Source organism: Neofelis nebulosa, chromosome 3 (genome assembly GCF_028018385.1).
Source record: "Neofelis nebulosa isolate mNeoNeb1 chromosome 3, mNeoNeb1.pri, whole genome shotgun sequence".
Taxonomy (NCBI): Eukaryota; Metazoa; Chordata; class Mammalia; order Carnivora; family Felidae; genus Neofelis; species Neofelis nebulosa.
Genome location: NC_080784.1, coordinates 83,432,385 through 83,453,261, shown reverse-complemented (window position 1 = coordinate 83,453,261; position 20,877 = coordinate 83,432,385). Strand labels below are relative to the sequence as shown.

The 20,877-nt window shown below is 35.8% G+C and overlaps 1 protein-coding gene across 6 annotated transcripts in view; it reads right to left on the bottom strand.

Moving 5' to 3' along the window:
* Positions 1-9,609: 9,609 nt before the first annotated feature.
* Positions 9,610-20,877, bottom strand: part of ANAPC10 (anaphase promoting complex subunit 10) — a 107,624-nt gene continuing 96,356 nt past the window's right edge. For 3 of the 6 annotated variants that reach the window (XM_058721266.1, XM_058721264.1, XM_058721263.1), the window contains exons 5-6: positions 17,466-17,534; positions 9,610-11,402 (exon numbers count right to left, since the gene is read on the bottom strand). In XM_058721266.1, the coding sequence (XP_058577249.1) occupies positions 11,172-11,402; positions 17,466-17,534 (300 nt within the window). In that variant the 3' untranslated portion in view covers positions 9,610-11,171. The remainder of the gene's footprint in view (positions 11,403-17,465; positions 17,535-20,877) is intronic. The other 3 variants (XM_058721269.1, XM_058721265.1, XM_058721268.1) reach the window with 2 other exon arrangements.

The following is a 20,877-nucleotide window of genomic DNA, read 5'->3' as shown; positions in this document are numbered from 1 at the left end:
TACCTACAAGCAGTAACATGGATATGTATTACAAATATCATGCTGAGTAAAAGAACACCAACACAAAAGACAATATATTTTACCTTTGTATATACATATGTACATAATGTACATTACATTAAACATAGGTGAAACTCAGCTGCACCATTTAACTCAGGGTAGAGGCTAATCTTGGAGAGGAGGAGAAAAAAGTGGTTGAGAGCAAACACAAAGAGAACTTTCAGGGTACAAAGGTGTCCTAATGTTTGGCATGTACATGGGTGTCCACTTTAACCTAATTCATTGAGCTGGTGTTTGGTGCACCTCACTATATGTACATTATGCTTCACACACACACACACACACACACACAAAGGAAAACGACTAAAAAAAAAAACAAACAAGAAAAAAGGCTGACACAATATGCCAAAGATTATTGTAGATATGATGATCCTGGTGCTCATCTAATTCCCATAAAACCAAGTTGCTTTCTTCTAGCACGCAAATAATAAAAATTTTCACATACAGAACATTTCCATTAAAATAATATTTCCTGTTATTGTATTCAATAGCTACAGAGTATATGCAAAATGGTTACTATTATTGAAAACGAGAAACAGCTTACACCATATTGTTTCTTCATATCACTGGTGTATCTCATGCTTCATTTGACATATCTTTAAAAAGAATCATAGTATGAATAATACTGTTTCAAAGACTTGTTTGGTTTTAAAACAGGGCTTTCTTATTTTGAATCCAAAAGTAATTAGACATAAGACAAGCACAAATTGGACCCAAAGGAATCAAGTTGTGTTCCTACTAATGATGATTGTCTTTAAACACACAACATGCCACAGTCCAAGAACTCAAATATTTTTGTAATAGCCACTTGAGAGCCTTATTTGGAGCTGTGTATGATTTCTGATGGTCTTGCTTACAAGTGTATTTTTCTAAGAATTCCATTTATCTAAATCTCTGGAATGGAAGGAGGGAGCCTGGAACAACGGATCCAAATTGGGCAGACATTTCTAGGATTCCACAAGCATCTAAGGAACATCCTTTGGAAAAATGCAGATTTTCACCCAACTTTTTACCCCAGGCAAACTTCTGATAACCTCCTCCATGGTCCAATGATTATAATTTGATAATTATATATGAAAAATATTAAATATTTTAATTTACATGAAATTGTTTCAAAAAGTAGAGTGTTTATTCCACAGTCTCCTTTACAATGTAAAATGATAGTAGGTGTTAGGCTACCTATAATGCCTCTATTTTCCTCCAAAGTTTTAATAGAGCATTAAATATAAGAATTAGGTAAGGGTATGGATATAAAACTATAGTTATAACGGGTAAGATTAAATTTTTACTGCACCCTACCCTATCTATTTTCCATCCGATAGCTTAAAGATGTTACAGATTACTCAGGTTAGCACCCCACGCTACCACATGTAAATATAACCTCCTCACTCCACAAATGTGTAGTTTTCCATGCCTAAAGTGCCCTCCCATTTCACCTCTACTTAAATTTGCATATTGCTTTAGAACTAGCATGTAAATTTAGGAACACTTCTTTCTACCCCCAAGGATTCCTAACTGGAAGGAAGCTCAATGTCTTTACTCTGAGCCTCTCTCCACCCTGTCACACCATCCCTGAGGAGGTAAACATCTGATGTGTAAATATATATTGAGAATACATGGCTCTGTTCCATCCTCTGTCTTCGAGGGAGCTTCCTGCCCCTTCAATGTGCAACCAGCAATGACATGAATCTTAGGGATTCATTATTAGAAATCCAAATTAGCTACAACTTGAAAATATATCCATCTGCCTTTCAGGAAAAAAGGTAATTATTTTGGCTTTCATCTTCACTAATGTGTTTCTCTACTTGTACAGAACCTAGGAAGGGGGCCTCTTCAGATAACCCTGCATACACGGGTATCTATCTCTTCCATAAGACCCCTTACTAACTACACTAGGCATTGGTAATATTTGCCCTTGTTAAAATAACATTTATTATGTTTCACTCAATACTACTTTACACTGAGTAGGTATGAATGTCTCTGTGTGTCCCCAGTCATCGTCAGCTAGACCATAAATTCTTTCTGAATAAGCAACATGTTTTCTTATTTGTATTCTACACTGTATTCAATAGTACATCTTGATTGCTTGAAAAAAGATGTAATATTTTTCTCCTGGTAACTATAACTAATACAATTGATCACAACATTGTAAGTATCTTTTGTTTTTATTTGATAGGAATGAGCAATCAAGTATCCGTAATAATTAAAAAATGACACTGTGGATTATTCCGGTCTAAGTAAATCTTTATGAAATGCATGCTTTCCAGCCTTAGTATACATCATAAGCCAAACTACTCACCTTTCTTCATTGGCACCATGTTACTAACTTGACCAATTAGGTTATTAGAGATAGTCTAGAACAGGAACTTCTATTCAGTTGATCAAAATAGAGAAAGCTTACCCAAAGTGGCCTGAGAGAACAACACTGAAAAGAGACAAGTTTGGAGCTAGCAAAATAGTGCTTATCATAATATTCTAAAGAGGCAAGCCAGGGCAGCAACAAGAATTAGCTATGGGCAACTAAGGGATTCAGACCTAGATCAGGAGTAACAATGGGTCTAGAAGACTGGCTTAGAACTAGTCACACATGGTAAGCATGCTGGGACTTCTCTTCTAGCATGATACTCATTTCCTGCTTCTGGGAATGAATGTGTGTCTTAAAGAACTTACAGCATTGTTCATCTATCCCAGCTTGCAACACTGGAAGGTTTTTTCAAGTATCTTTTCTTTTTTGGTAAGGCTGAAAAATGCCAGAAATAAGAGTTTTGATATCTTGCATGGGCTCAAAAGGACAATGTAGTTGATATACCTAGAAGGGTTGTCTTAGCCTCCACTTGTAACAGAATTTAGAAGGTCCCACTGATACGTGTGGGAAAATTCTATATAATTGCTATCATAGCAAGGTGTTAGTATATGGTAAATGATAAAATGTGGATGCTAAAAAGGGGTTTTAGGGTTACCACACAGGTAGTGTTGCAGAACCGGTAGGTGTCTTCCCAAGTCCAGCAGAACTTAGGAGGGAAGAGGGAAAAACAGCCATTTCTTCCCCATAGGTTTCTCAGATCAAACCATATGAACTGAAGACAAATAATAATCAAACCAACCACTTTTTGTTGAATGCTGCTATTTGCCACACATTGTGCTAAGTGCTTACATTTATTATCCTCTGATGCGTACTGCTATTATTTAGTTTGCCGATGAGGGTGTCGAGGCTTCGAAAGATTATGTGTGACAGGTATCATTTACTGTCTACCTCATATCTATTCTCCCTTCTTCCTTGTGTAGAGAATGCTATTTGTATTTTTGTGTTTTTCAGGGAGAAGATGTGTTTTGCCCCAGAAATATTAGTTTGCCTAAGGCAACAATGACAATCCCACTCCCTGCCTTCTCAGACAAGCTTGTTCTCTTTCAGGTAGAGACAGCCATGTGACCCAGTTCTGACCAACAAAACATAGGAAGCCCACTGGAGATTTCTGGGGATAAAGGAGGACTGATACAGCCAGTGCTACTCTTCTCCCTCCTCTCTCAAGTGCCAGTGTGATAGCTAGAACTATAGCAACTATCTTTTGGCCATGAGGATGACCTAAAAATTCTCAGAAAGCCGCTGTTATTAAGCTGCTGGACCAGTAAAGCAAACATAGATCTCCAGACTTTTTAATATACAAGAAATACAAAAACTTATTTAAGTCACTGCGGCAGGGATTTCTGTTATTCAATGTAATCCTGACACAGTGATTTTGTGAAAATGAGATATAAGAGGTAAAAATATGTTGATGCAAGATCTTACAAAAACAATGTATATTTATAACTTCATGCCTACTATATGTTGACAACTGTAATAATGCAAATCACTGCATTCCTTGCCTGATTCTTTGAGAGTTAGCCATATACACAATATAACATTCATATGTTAATATAGTACTGGCAGAATACATAAATGGTAAGAGGATTTAGAATAAAAGAATGATCAAAATACACAGAATTAAAATCAGATTAAGTTAAGGCATTCAAGGGAGTGATTTTTGAGCCAGTTTGCTTAGGAAAGTGGTATCAATTGGAAGAGCAGTGACAGCATTCAAGGCCATTAGATGTGACATATAAAATAGTAAAAATGAGAATAAGGGAGTTGTATGCATAAAACAGATAAGCATATTTGCTGGGCTAGAGCAAAAAGTCTAAGAATAATGAAAAGAAGGTTATAAAAGAGGCAGGGAAGATGTATGACCTTGAAGGGATGCCAGAGGACTTTGGGTTTATTTATATAGGTAAATTTATATAGGTAATGTGGAATTAGTATAGATTTTACAGAAAGCCATATGATGGAAAATTGTTTGGATAATTTTATCTTAGCATAAACTAAAAGACCAATGGCCCAGCTGGGAGCTTCCTGCAATTGGCCTAGAATGATGTAAATGGAGTGAAACTAAAAAGTGATAATGTGGAGAAAGAATCTGCAGGACTTGGAGTTACTGAGTATGGGAAGATGAAGGACAGGAATTAAAATTACACCCGAATGGCAGTTTAACATTGAAAATTTGAAGAAAAAAATGATGAATTTTATTCTAAACAGCCCTAGTGACTTAGAAAAAAATAAAATTTCTGAAGACCAGGTTACTTGCATCTCCTAATAATTACTGAATGCTACCTAAAAATATAAGCACTGTTTTAAAATAGTGAAATTCCTTCTTTGTCTTCAGTAAACACCTGAGTGTGTTATAACTTAAGAGCTAGATAGGTAGCTTGTTACCATTCTTTTACCGAGGCTACCCTCTGTTTCATTTTGTTGACATATCCATTTAACATGTGATTCTTACAAATTTTAACAGTTGAAAAACAAACAGCTGGCTGAACTCTCTGCTTCAGTGTTTTGGATCCTTTGCTTCTTGGTAAGTGATCAGTATTTTGATACTGCTGTAGTAATAACAGGAAATGATCTGTTAAAATCTGGATCTCCAGCTATAGATGAATGCCAGGGTAAAGAGGAGAAGTAGTCTGAGAATAAAGTCAATAAAAACAGTTTGGGAGATTATTTCTAGGACCACAGGGGGAGAATCATAATTTACTCTTAACTTCGGAAAAGCAAATGCAAAGTAGAAGAATATCTTATGATGATCACTGAACTGCATCAGTGGAAAGCTTATAGCCACAAACGCAGTAACTAAAACAATTGAGATGGTAAATGCTAGAGCTTCAACAATACAAGAGGTGAAAAACCACTCCCTAATAAATTCACACAGAAAAATGTTTTGTAAGTAAAACACTTCTAAATTGGTCTAATTATAATCTTGTCTACATGCACAAAGTAGTAAATTGGTTCTATTCACCAGAAAGGACAAGAGAAGACGAACAGCAGGAACGGAATTAGCCACAGAATAAAGAGAGGGTATTTTCACCTAAGGAGTCACAGTAGAAGTGAGGAAAACACAACAATGTGGGCAAAAGAAGATAATCTTGGTTTAAAAGATGCACAACTGGGGTGCCTGGGTGACTCAGTTGGTTAAGCATCCAACTTCGGCTCAGGTCATGATCTCACGGTTTGTGGGTTCAAGCCCCACATTGGGCTCTGTGCTGACAGCCCAGACCCTGGAAGCCTGCTTTGGATTCTGTGTCTTCCTCTCTGTGCCTCCCCTGCTCAGGCACTGTCTCTCTCTCTCAAAAAAATAAACATTAAAAAATTTTTTAAAAGATGCACAACATAAGTGTGTCCACATATAATTACAACTAAAGTATTTTCTCTAATGCTTTAGTGTAACATATTTTATAAGTTTTATCAGTTTTAAAAGGTAATTGACAAAACAAACTACTAACCAACAATTTAACTAAAAATACGATAAGCCAACATTTTATGGAGAATTTTAGAGCAATAACGATTTTCTAAAACATCGTTTTAGATTTTATATTCATAAAATTTTATATTCATAAAATTTTATATTCATAAAAATTTATACTGTGCTGTTTAATCTAGTGTATTATATTAAGTAATGTACTAAATTAGTAGTCATAATGGCTAAAAGAACAGAAGGCATGGTAACTAAAATTACTTCCCAAGATTGTCAGTATTTTAATTGCTGGAAACTTTCAAACAAGAGGAAATGTACAAAACATCACTTGATTCTGAATACACAAATCATCTGTTTCAAATTAATCGTTACTCGTCTGGATACAAGAACAGACTTGAGAAGTAAATAACTAGATGATATTACACTCTTTCTTTTAAAATCCCACTTCTCTAACAAATGTCTTCTTTCCTTCACCTCTTTCTGAATGGAAAGTCAACTTTCCTCTCCTTTACACTACTCTCCATCAATTAGAGATCTTATCACTTTAATTTCTGATTTTGCTAATTAGAGGCCTATTATTTCGCCCCTAATAGACTATAAGCAACTGGAAAGCAAGGTCTGTCTCAGATTTATCTTGGTTTCCTTATCACATCTAAGTCAACAACCAATATCTATTAGTCTTTTTTGAGTTGTATATTTATTAGTGTTCAATGAACTGCTGTATTTTAAAATTCCATAGTTTGATACAGAGAAAAGTTTCTTATGACAACATTTCCCCAGTTAATAAACTGATTTTGAAGTTACATTACATTTGGATTACATGTGAATTCTTTAAGATGTTTGTTTGTTTGTTTGTTTTAGAGAGAAAGAGAGAGAGAGAAACAGAGGGAGGAGGAAACAGAGAATCCCAAGCAGGCTCCACACTATCAGTGCACAGCCCAGTGCAGGGCTTGAACTCACAAACCATTGACATCATGATCTGAGCTGAGATCAAGAGTCAAATGCTTAACCGACTGAGCCACCCAGGCACGACCACAGATCACATGTGAAATTTAAAAATTTAAGTCTTAGGGGCACCTGGCTGGTTCAGTCAACAGAGCATGCAATTTCTGACCTCAGGGTCATTCAAGCCCCATGTTGGGGGTAGAGTGTGTTTATTAAAAATTTAAATCTTACTAACTGCACAGTTTGTCCAACACTCAAAAACATACACTGATTATGAATGAATCAGTGAATTCATTTGCTGTCACTGTTTTATTAACTGTTAAAATAGTTCTTCAATCTTAGTTTTTTATTCTCAAATCCTATACAGTAAGACATAGAACTACTTCAAACCTAGCATCTTTGAATGATTACTATGTGAAACAGGTAGAGTAAGCTATTTTAGAATCAGCTTTATTGAGGTATAATTGACATGCAATAAACTGCACATATTTGAAGTATATAATTTGATAAATGTTGGTATATGTATATACCTGTGAAATCAGTCACAGACTAATGAACATCTGTATCATTTCCCCCAAACAGTTCATCCCTCCTTACTTCTCCCCTCTCCCCATCCCACACAACCAGGGATCTGTTTTTTATTGATTTGTTTGTTATTTTCTAGAATTTAAAAAAAAAAAAGGCATCAAACAGCATGTACTCTCTTTTGTATGGCTTCTTTCTCTTTGCATAATTATGACCAAAATTTATCCATGTTGTTGCATGTATTGTTCATTTGTATTAACTGAGCAGTGTTCTATTATATGGATATACCACTATTTGTTCATATATTCTGCTACTGACCAACATTTGGGTTGTTTCCAGTTTTCAGGTATGAAAATTAAGCTATGAATATTCCTTGTATAGATATATGCTTTCTTTTCTGTTGGGTAAATATCAGGGAGGAAATAACTGGGTCACACAATAGGTGTGTGTTTAACTTGTTAAAAAAATCACTACAGTTTTCCAAAGTGGTTATACATTAATTTCATCTTCACCATCAGTGTGAGGTTTGGTTCCTCCACATCTTTGTCAACCCTTGCAATCATCTTTTTAATTGTAGCCATTCTAGCAGCTGTGAAATGATATCTCATCGTGCCTTTACTTTGCATTTCACTGATGTTGAGTGAAGCTGAGTATCTTTTCACATGCTCATTGGCCAATCCTATGTCCTCCTTGGTAAATAAAGTGACTATTCAAATTTTTTGCTTAATTTGTTGGATTGTTTGTGTTCTTACTGTTGAGTTGTAAAAATTCTTTATATATTCTAAATACAAATCCTTTGTCAAGTATATAATATGCATTTTTAAAAAAGAAATGCAACTACTTTAGATAATTATGCTTTGTCAATATAATACATGGTCTGTCTGTATTTTAAATAACCCATATAAAAAGGGAAGTATTATTTCCATTATCCTCAGCTACCAAGTTTCCCCATGCCTAAGAAAGGTGGTCACCCAGCTGGCATATAAAAAAGAGAATAAGAGTAGAAATAGAAAACATACGGATTTTCTCAACATTCTTCGTAATCCCTCCTGATTTTAGGAGACTTATAGCAAACTATTAGTAGTAAGAGATAACAGAGGGGATCATGTAAATGATAATTAGTCTTCTTCCTTTTTCTTTTAAGCAAAATTTTAATAAGCAGTTAGCAAGTAATAACATTATTATTAATAAGCCCTCCCGTATTTTTTATTAAATGTCTCTATCTCTTATACTAAGACCCTGTTGTTTACATGAATGTTTTCCTTATCAGACTAAAGCACAAGATTCAATACAGTTCCTAGTAAATATTGTTATTATTTCTTTGATTCCCTCCTTTTCTTTTAATTCCTATCCATGTGTTTTCCTCTCTTCTTCCATTTCCAGCATCCCCCAACTATATTTAGATTAATTTGCTGATCCCAAATGAGTCATGGTTATAGATTTTTTGGTGACCCTATAGATCACCTACCATGCTTCTTACTTCAAAGAAACAAAATGAAAATGACAATAAAACTCTTTGTGGAACTCACTGAAAGAACATCAGATATTCTCCTGAGTGAAAAAGTGACACCTTTTTTTTTTTTATAGTAGCCATGCAAATTAGTACTCCTTGCCAGAATAAAGGATACACATAATTATTTTTTAAACTTTACTATTTAATGGATTAAAGACCTAAACATGAGACCTGAAACCATAAAACTCTTAAAAGAAAACACAGGCAGTAATCTGTGGGACATAGGCCTTAGCAACATATTTATGGATTTGTTTCCTCAGGCAAGCAACATATTTATGGATTTATTCCCCAATAAAATATTGGGAGTACAACAAAATAAAAAGCTTTTGCATAGAAAAAGAAACCATCAATAAAACAAAAAGGCAATCTACTGAATAGAAGGTATTTGCAAATGATACATCCAATAAGGGGTTAATACCCAGACTATATAAAGAACTTCCACAATTCAACAGAAAAAAAAAAATCTGATTAAAAAATAGGCAAAAGAGATACATGAAAAGATGGTCACTAATCATCTGGGAAATGTTAGTCAAAATCACAATGACTTATCACTTCACACTATTATCAGAATGGCTATTATCAAAAAACAAGAAATAACAAGTGTTGGTGAGGATGTGGACAAAAGAGAACCTTAGAGATTGTTGGTAGGAATGTAAATTGATGCAACCACTGTAGAAAACAATATGGAGGATCCTCAAAAAATTCAAAATAAAAATATCATATGATTCAGCAACTCCACTGTTGGGTATTTACCCAAAGAAAACAAAAAACACTAATTCAAAAAGATATATGCACCTCTATGTTTATTGCTGCATTATTTACAATAGCCAAGATATGGGAGCAACCCAAGTGTCCATCAGTAGATGAATAGGTAAAGAAGATGTACTATATAAATACATACACAATGGAATATTACTCAGCCACAAAAAAGAATGAGATCTTGCCATTTACAACATGGAGGGACTTAGAGGCTATAATGCTAAGTGAAGGAAGTCAAATAGAGAAAGGCAAATACCATCTGATTTCACTTATATGTGTAGTCTAAAAAATAAAACAAACTCTTAGATATAGAGAATTGGTGGTTGCTATGGGGGAGGGGATAAGGAGGATGAGTAAAATAGGTGAAGGGGATTAAGAGGTACAGACTTTCAGTTCTAAAATAAATAAGTCATGGAGATGGAAAGGTACAGCATAGAAAATATAATCAATAATACTGCACAACTTTGTATAGTGACAGATGGTAACTATACTTATTGTGGTAAGCATTGCATAATGTATAGAATTGTCAAATCACTGTTATACACCCTGAAACAAATAGAACACTATATGTTAAGTATACTTCAAGTAAAAAAAAAAAAAAAAAAAAGAAAATCTAAAACTTTGCTATTCAAGACTTCAGTCTACCAAGCAATGCAAGAACCACCCAGGAATCTTTCCTAAACATAAGAGCCAATCTGGATAAGTTCTGTGGCTAAATAACCATCCTCCTAAAAAGTAGTAGATATAGGGGGAAAAAAAGAAAAACCACACAGAATCAAATCTACTCATTTTAAACCATGGAAAGAAAACATGTTTAAGCTCCTTTAAAATATTTTCATATACAAAGAACAATTTTATACATTTTAAAAATTTTTATGAGACATATTATCATCCCTCAGAGAATGCTTCTGTGTCAGACACAAATTTAAAAAAAAACGTCTACTATAAGCGGCACTAGCATTAGAATAAATAGATGACACTGGCAATCTCTGACACAATATCGGGATATAGAGAACCCTGGGATTAAAAGTATTTCATGGAAGTAATTATGACACAATTAACTATATTCCCCAAATCAGAATGGTTCTCATCAGATATCTAATGCTAAGCCTATTTTGACACTATTTTTTTAAAAGGCCCAGTATTAAAAGAATAAGCTTCCTCTAGAGAGAGGGGAAAAAAAAGAATAATTTTGGCCTATTAATTGATAGAACATAGTACTGTTCCCAAACATGCAATAAATCATTACTCTAACACATGACCATTATATGAAATAATAACTTGGTTATTAAAAATGGTGTATCTCTTAAAATACTCAGTTCATTTGTTTTTCTTTTGATATAATGAAAAATTTAATGAGGGGCTTCAAATACTTTTTTAATAATGTAAAATATGTGAGCTTTATTATATGTTAAAGAAAATAAAAATAGTATGACCCAAAATTTATTTGTTAAAGTTACAATAAAATACCCTCCAATGCATACAAAATTGCAAAATAACTGATGTTTTTTCAATAAAGATTCCAGATATAATATTTACTGACAAGATAAAACAAAGGTACGTTTAATGACTTTTGTTCTGTGTTAAGGTCACCTTATTGAACGATACATCATGAAATCAATAGTTGTACATCTAGGAAATTTGCCAATGGAGCTCTCTTCCACTGGTGTGTATATTTTAATTTGCCTCATGTGGGTGTCTCTTCCATTTTGGTGATTGGCTAGAACAGCAATCTGTATCATGAATGTGCGAGTGGGCTTCTTATGATTATCAGTTAAGGGAACGTGAATCCAGCCACTTGGTTCCACCAATTCAAGTTGCTGCCAAGAAAACAAAAGTGGGATTATGTTTTCACCCGATGAACATAATTTATTACAATGAACACATTCTAAAGTTGACTTATAATTAACATTTTGCTCACTGAGAGAATGACAGTATGATAACAACCATTACTAGTTATTTGGCACTTTTACACCATAGTCCATTTTTACACTTGCTAGTAAGAAGCACTCTACATGTACCATCTTAGTAGACAAAATAAAAACAGACATATGCAGTCTTAGGGCTTATAGAAATCTGTATAACATACAAGTTTAGAATTAGACATGTATAAACATATACAGCCAATGGAAGACCATGTTGATATAAGTAGGAAAAGAATCTAACATTATGCTTCAAGTATATTTTATTTCAAGGACCATACCTAATATACACAAACACATTCAGATTCTACATAAATTACAAGAATAACAAAAGAAAATCAATCCTTAAAAAGCCATCAGACAAAGCTTTTTTCCTTGAAAAATAGTAAGTGATTTATGTAGCCTGGATGATATTCTAAACCTAAAATCTAGATTTTTAATATAAAATGCTAGATAAAAATTTTTAATTCTTAATAAGAAATGCCAGGCAAGTTTGTTTTTAATTCTTAATTTTATTTTAATCAAGAGTCCAAACTATCCTTCCTTAACAAGGGAAAGAAAATCCTAAGTCAAAAGATAAACCTAAATTTCTAAAATTTTTGCTAAAGTTATGAAATAGTTTTTAAAACATAAATACTGATTTCTAAATTATCTTAATTATTGAACACATATAAACTATATATATCACAGAGAATACAGGCTTATCTTATCAACGCAGCCAAATAGAGGTGTCAGAGAATCTAAATGTGGATTCCATGAGTGACTCTAGCAAAACAGTTAAGTAAACACACCACTGTATCTTCTTTCCTTCCCTTTTCCCCTTCTTCCCTTCTTTCTTTCATTCGTTCTCATTTTTCTCTTCTTCCTCTCCCTTCCTCCCTCCAGCCCTTTCCTTCCTTCCCTCTTTCCCTCCTTCCTTCTTTCATTCATTTTTTTTTTTTATGGAGGAGAAGGGTGGGTAGAAAAAAGTAAAGATGGGACAAGAGAAAGAGAACAGGAATCTTTAAAAAGTAGCTATTTTTAAGACTGAATAATTTCCTCTTTTTAACCATAGAACATAAGAATGAATAAATCTCTACTCCTTGTGGTATTTTCAGTCAGTGTTTTGTTTTGTTTTTTATAAACTTCCATTAGCACTAACTTAAAATGAAAGAATCAGAGACCAGATATATCTGGTTTCCATCACTAACCTTTTATTCATTCAGGTAACAAAATAGTTACTGAGTAGTTAAAATGTTCAAGGTATTTTTCTAAGTAAAGTATAACATGAATAAGGCCTTGTTCCTAACCTTAAAAAAAAGCTCAGAGCCAGAGGCGCCTGGGTGGCTAAGTTGGCTGAATGTCCAATTCTTGAGTTCAGCTCAGATAATGATCTCAAGGTCATAGGACTGAGATCCATGTCGGGCTCCCTGCTCAGTGTGGAGCCTGCTTGGGATTCCCTCTCTCCCTCTCTCTCTGTTTCTCTCTCTCTCCGTGCCCTTCTCCCCTGCTTGTGCTCTGTCTCTCCCTCTCTCAAAAAAATAAATTTAAAAAAAAAAAAAAAAAAAAAAAAGCTCTGAGGCAGACAAACAACCTCTCTGACTTCAATCAGTTTCTTCAAGTATATATATTTTTAACGTTTATTTATTTTTGAAGCAGGCTCCAGGCTCCACGCTGTTAGCACAGAGCCTGACACAGGGCTCAAACCTACAAATGCGAGATTATGACCTGACCCAAAGCTAGACGCTCAACTGACTGAGTCACCCAGGTGCCCCAGTTTCTTCAAGTATAAAATAAAAGGATTGGACAAGTTATCATCTCCAGTGTCCCTTCCAGGTCTGACATTTAATAATTCTAAATAAAAGAAGAAAGATATGGAGGCAGAACAATGGGCTCCCAAAGATATCCATGTCCTTCTTCAAAACCTGGGGTTATTTTAACTTACATGGAAAACAGGGCTTTGTAGATGTGATGAAGTTAAAGATTCTGAGATGACAAAATTATCCTGGATTTCCTGGGTGGGCCTAATGTAATCACAAGATTCCTTGTAAGAGGAAGTCAGTACAGCCAGAGAAGGAGATGTGATGGTAGAAGCAAAGGTTAGAGTGATGGGACCATAAGCCAAGGAAAGTTAGGTAGCCTCTAGAAGCTGGAAAAGGCAAGGAATGGTTCTCCCTAGAAATCCCTAGGAAAGTAGGCCTCTTGCTGACACCCTGATTTTAATCTGTAAGACCCATTTTGGACTTACGTCCTCTAGAACTGTAAAATAACTAATTTGTGTTGCTTTAAACTACTACATGTGTGATGATTTGTTATAGTAGGTAAAGGAAACTATTATAACAGATATTTGTGGGAGTATAGAGAAGGGAGAAAGTATATCTGGTAGGAAGAATCCATTCTCAAGGTAAATGTACTATAATGAACCTCAACAATGCACAAAATGTAAAACTAAGATTCTAAATTCAACTCCTTACTAATAGAATGTTTTTGACAAATTTAACCATTATTTCTGATAGACTCAATGTTATTTTCTTAGCATATCTTAAATGCTTCGGTGTGCTGAAAGTTATATTAAGATTTTATAGCATAAATGCTTTTTGGCATGATATGCACAGCATTATAAATGTAATAAATTATTCAATAAATACTATTAACATTACTTCAGAACATATCATAAGGCTTACTGATATCTATTACTAAAACTACATTACAAAGTACATACAGATGTTAACATCTTTCAAATGGTTTCATAATCAACTATATTGCCCAGAAGTCATAAATTTCAATTCATGTGTCTACTGCAGCTCTATTGTGGGCAGTTTAGAATTCTCAGAGTCATCTCTAGAAAGTTCTTATTCTGATATTGTCATACCTTAGATTACTTCATAGATTCAAAAAACTCAAGTACATTAACTAATTGGCATTTAAATAAAAACTTTTTAAAAACCCATAACAATATACAGTATATATAATTCTTATGTTTTTATAAATGTTTGGTTAACAGATGAATATACTTTAAGCAAAAATTATAATATTTTTATATTTTAATCAGAAAATCAATGAAAGGTAAAATTTTGCCAATTTAGCTTTCTTTTTTCTCCATTTCTGGTTTACCTCAATAAATGAAAATTTCATCACCATTACTATACAAATTTTTTCTATATTTCTCCTTGTTCTTTCTTCCTACCATCTCCCTTTTTGGCTCTTTTCTCTATATATTCACTCACTTAACATTTTTTTATTGGCCTATTACACACCAAAAATACCATTAGCTGTACATGTAGGGTAGGGGCTGGCAAATTTTTTCTATAAAGGACCCAAAAGTAAACATTTTAAGTGTGGCCATATCATGACTGGTCAGTCTATCTTTGCAGAGTGAAAACAGTTACAGGTATTATGAAAGTGAATGCGTGTGCCTATGTTCCAACAGAACTTTATTTACAAAAACAAGCCACTGGCCAGAGTTGGCCCTGGATTACAGTTTGCTGACCCCTGACATAGGGAGTAGTTACTGATGGAATTTACCCTCAGAAAGGTAATATAACTTCATAAAATAGAAAATAACTTGTATGCCCCCTGATTCAGCCTGGAGTCAGGGGGCATACAAGTTATTTTAAGAGAGAATTCACTAAGTAGGAATCAAGTTGTTAACTAGAGAAGTGAAGAGGCCAAGAGAACGAAGGTATCATGGAGGGAACAAGTACAAGAAGTTAAATTCTAAGGTTGGGGGAAGAAAAGAAAAGAGACTGAGATTATCAAAACGGGGAAGTTCAGAAAAGGAGTCCTGTGGATTTGAAACTCAGATCCCTGAGGAGGGAGCTGTTTGGCTGGTGTTTGTGCCCCTGGAGGAAGAGCCCTATGGGGCTGGCGTAGGGAACTCTTGAGGAGTGGGAGCTGACTGCCTTGTGGTGCTGACATTTCTGACATGGGGTTCATTGGGCTGGTGCTGTGAGTGTCAGAAAAACTGCAAACTGGAATCAGGTATAGCTATGGGGAGGAAATGCTGCTGTGAAGAAACACTACTAGGATGATGGAAAACAAATAGGACACAAAAGGGAGCAAGTCTCTTTTTCCTCTTCCTGCCATGCAGTCTCCCTCTAGTGCACCCTCTCACCAGAGCTTAACAGATATGCCAGGGCTCCACACTCATCGAAAGTTACTGAGCAAATATTACATGGCAAGCAAGGTTCTAGGGACTGAAAAAACAAAACAAAACAGTGGCAAATAAGACAGATCACACCTGAAAAAAAACTACTCAGAGAAATACAAAGAGATAGGATTTAAACATAAGACTTCAAGAAGTCATAATAAAAATGCTAGTAGTGAGGAAGAAACAGACAAAAAAAGTCAAAAAGAATAAATCAAATGCTCATAAAATAAAACGTAAATGTCAATAATAATTCCTCAAAAAGAAGGCTCATGATAATAACAGCAGCAACTTCTTACCTAGCACATATTATGTGCCAGGTAATACCCTAAGTACATTAAGTATATTAATTTATTTAATGCTAGCAATGTGGCAGATATTATTATCATTCTGATTTCACAAATAAAACAACTGAGTCACAGAAAGTGTTAACTAGTTTTGATGAGGTCACACAGCTGGTAAGTGGCAAAGCGGTGAATGAAACAGGCAGTGTGATTCCAAAAATTGTGCTTTTAAATACATAATGTGTTTTACATAATGTAAAGATAATAATCTGGTAGTAATTTTTTTATCTGAAATCCTATATTATATAAATAAGACATGAATTAAATGAAATGAAATATGGCAGGAGAAAATTCGCCACTAATCTCCTTATCATAATGCAATTTCCTTTACATCCTACATGTAAATAAACATATACACATATGACCTAAAGGGAATTATAAAAGGTAACAATAATAGAATTAAAAATAGAATTTCTGGGGTGCCTGGGTGGCTCAGTCAGTTAAGCGTCTGACTCTTGATTTCAGCTCAGGCCATGGTCTCACAGTTTGTGGGATCGAGCCCCGTGTTGGGCTCTGTGCTGACAGAGCAGAGCCTGCTTGGAATTCTGTCTCCCTCTCCATTCCCTTCCCCTGCTCGCAATCTCTCTCTCTTGCTCAAAAATAAATATTTTTAAAAAAAGTAATCTTAAGGAAAAAAATCAACACAAATTTAAAAAATGGACATACACCTGTACAGACTAAACACACACACACACACACACACACACACACACACACACACACAAATGCAATGGGCCAACAAACACAGGAAATTGTTCAATCTCACTAATAAATATATACATATAAATACATATATGTGCATATATACATATAAAACATATATATGTATATATATATAAATACACATATATGTATATGCATATATATAAAGCATCTATCACATTGGCAGAGATTAAAATAATTAAGAACACGAATTATTGATGAGAATAAGGGAAATGTACTCTCATGGACTGATATGGAAATTATATAGGTATAACCTTTCTGAAGAGTAATGTGGCAATACCTATCAAAATTTTAAATGTAACTATTCTTTAACAGAACAACTTCACTTCTGAACTATAGAGAAATACTAAAGAAAAGGGCACAAGGATTATACATATATATAATAATATTCATAACTGAAAATAAGTTAAACGACTACCAATAGAAGAGTGGTGGTGGTATCCAGCCCCCAAGAAGACCCTGAAGACACTCTTAAATAACCTCCTCCTACAATGGCTTAGGGTTGGTTTTGTGTAACCAACAGAGTATGTTACAAGTGACAATGTGTGACTTTGCAGATAAATCATAAAAGGCATTGTAGCTTCTTCCTGGATCTTTTGTATCACTCCTTCTGGGAGAAATCAGCTACCATGACATGACGACACTCAAGAACCCCACAAAGAGGTCCATGTGGAGAGAAACCTAGGCCCCCAGCCACCAATTAGCACCACCCTGCTGGCCATGAGTGAAACACCTTAGAAGTGGATTCTCCAGGCTCAGTCAGCCTACCTGACATAGGACTGTAACTGCATGAGAGACTCCAAGACAGAAATGGCCAACCAAGCTTTTTCCAAACTCCTGAACAGAAATCATGAGAGATAATAAATGATTACTCTTGTTTTGGGTAATTTGTTACACAGCAATAGGAAAGCACAGAGTGGTTAAACAAATAATGGTCCATCCATATCCTGGAATATCCTATAGCAAGTAAAAATGATGTATCTCTTTACATATTCGCAGTAATTTGAAGCCATCTCTGGTTAATTTTAAAAAGCAAAATACTAAACAATGGATTATATGATTATATATACACATATATATACATACATATATACATATTTATTTTATTTTATTTTTTTAATTTACATCCAAATTAGCATATAGTGCAACAATAATTTCAGGAGTAGCTTCCCTAATGCCCCCTACCCACTTACCCAATCCCCCATCCCACAACCCCTCCAGCAACCCTCAGTTTGTGCTCCAGATTTAAGAGTCTCTTATGTTTTGTCCCCCTCCCTGTTTTTATATTATTTTTGCTTCCCTTCCCTTATGTTCATCTGTTCTGTGTCTTCAAGTCCTCATGAGTGAAGTCATATTTCCCTGATAATGAGTGATGTTGAGCATTTTTTCATGTGTCAGTTGGCCATCTGGATGTCTTCTTTGGAGAAGTGTCTATTCATGTCTTTTGCCCATTTCTTCACTGGATTATTTGTTTTTTGGGTGTTGAGTTTGGTAAGTTCTTTATAGATTTTGGATACTAACCCTTTATCTGATATATCGTTTGCAAATATTCTCCCATTCTGTCAGTTGCCTTTTAGTTTTGCTGATGGTTTCCTTCGTTGTGCAGAAGCTTTTTATTTTGATGAGGTCCCAGTAGTTCATTTTTGCTTTTGTTTCACTTGCCTCCGGAGACATGTTGAGTAAGAAGTTGCTGCGGCCAAGATCAAAGAGGTTTTTGCCTGCTTTCTCCTCAAGGATTTTGATGGCTTCCTGTCTTACATGGAGGTCTTTCATCCATTTTGAGTTTATTTTTGTGTATAGTGTAAGAAAGTGGTCCTGACTCATTTTTCTGCATGTCACTGTCCAGTTTTCCCAGCACCACTTGCTGAAGAGACTGTCTTTATTCTATTGGGTATTCTGTCCTGCTTTGTCAAAGATTAGTTGGCTATATGTTTGTGGTCCATTTCGGGTTCTCTATTCTATTCCATTGATCTGAGTGTCTGTTCTTGTGCCAGTACCATACTGTCTTGATGATTACAGCTTTGTAATAAAGTTGAAGTCCGGGATTGTGATGCCTCCTGCTTTGGTTTTCTTTTTCAAGATTGCTTTGGCTATTCAGGGTCTTTTCTGGTTCCATACAAATTTTAGGATTATTTGTTCTAGCTCTGTGAAGAATGCTGGTGTTATTTTGATAGGGGTTGCATCGAATATGTAGATTGCTTTGAGTAGTATCGACATTTTAACAATATTTGTTCTTCCTAACCAGGAGCATGGAATCTTTTTCCATTTTTTGGTGTCTTCTTCAATTTCTTTCATAAGCTTTCTATAGTTCTCAGTGTATAGATTTTTCACCTCTTTGGTTAGATTTATTCCTAGGTATTTTATGGGTTTTGGTGTAATTATAAATGGGATAAATTCCTTGATTTTTCTTTCTGTTGCTTCATTGGTGTATCAAATCAAGAATGAAAGAGGAGAGATCACAACCAACACAACAGAAATAAAAACAATAAGAGACTATTATGAGCAATTATATGCCAATAAAATGGGCAATCTGGAAGAAATGGACAAATTCCTAGAAACATATACACTACCAAAACTGAAACAGGAAGAATAGAAAATTTGAACAGACCAATAACCAGTAAGGAAATCAAATTAGTAATCAAAAATCTCCCACAAAAACAAAAGTCCAGGGCCAGATGGCTTTGCAGGGGAATTCTACCAAACATTTAAGGAAGAGTTAACACCTATTCTCTTAAAAGCAGTTCCAAAAAATATAAATGGAAGGAAAACTTCCAAACTGTTTCTATGAAGCCAGCATTACTGTGATTCCAAAACCAGACAGAGACCCCACTAAAAAGGAGAACTACAGACCAATTTCCTTGATGAACATGGATGCAAAAATCCTCAACAAGATATTAGCCAACCAGATCCAAAAATATATTAAAAAAATTATTCACCACGACAAAGTAGGATTTATACCTGGGATGCAGGGCTGGTTCAATATCTGCAAAACAATAAATGTGTTTCATCACATCAATAAAAGAAAGGACAAGGGAGGAGCCAAGATGGCGGAACAGCATGGAAGCTTTTTGTGTGTCCTGCACCCATGAAATACAGCCAGACCAACCATCCTACACACCTAGAAAACTGATTGGAAGATTAACACAACAATCTGCACAACCTGAACCACAGAATTCAGCAGGTACGGGACACGAAGAGCTGAACTTGGGGAGCAAGAAGCCGTGAAAGGTAAGGAACCCCTTTTGCAGACGAGGAGAGGATGGAGACTGGGGAGGGGGGGAGCATATGGGAAAAGCACCCCTCCCCAAAAGTAGCTGGAGAGAAAGTGGAAAATTGGAAACAGCCACAGGGACTAAACTAAAAAGGGTGAAAGGAGAAAGGAGAGGGTTTAAATTCCATTGAGACTGTAAACAAGGGGAGTGCAAAGTCTGCAACTACGCAGCTCGATACCTGGCGATGCTCTGGTGGGAAGGGCAGATCCCCAGGAGCAGAGTGGGGTTCAGGAGGTTCTTGGGCCACACGGAGAAAAGTGGTTCCACTGCTGGAAGGACATTTGGTAGAGACTGTTAAAGCCACCTGGTCCTAGCAGACACCTGATGGCAGCCACATTCGATGGTGCTGGGGCAAGGCCGTTGAGGGTGAAGCCTGTTGCCAGATGTGTGTTGCGATTTTCCATAATCCCTGAGACGCTGATGCTACGCTGTCTCGCAACCTTTTTTGGGGGGCGGGCTGGCAACTGGCTGCAGTCTCGGGGCACCGGCAACAGCAGGGTCCAGTGGACGTTCCAGGGTGCTGCTGACATTAGGCCATTGCTCATTCAGCCATTGCTCAGCAAGACCCTCCCACAGAGGGGCGAAATGGGTCAAAGCCGCAGTCTTTTGGAGTAAGGGGCCAGGGAAACAGCCGCATCTGAGACAAAACTTGGGAGAGAGGTACTGCCTGGGGCCTGGTCACTGAGAGTGGAAAAGTAGGGAGTGGATGAGAGCTGAAGAGGACCTTCAGGAGGACCTGTGCGCAACTGCTGATCTGGGAGAACAGACTGGGTAGCTGGGTAGCGACATTTTCACCACTCCCGCGCATGTGCACATGCACCTATGAGCACTGCAACAATCTACCCCAGTAAGCTAGCAGCGCCATCTAGTGGAGAGTGGAGTTGTTACATTGAGCCCCGCCCAACTGG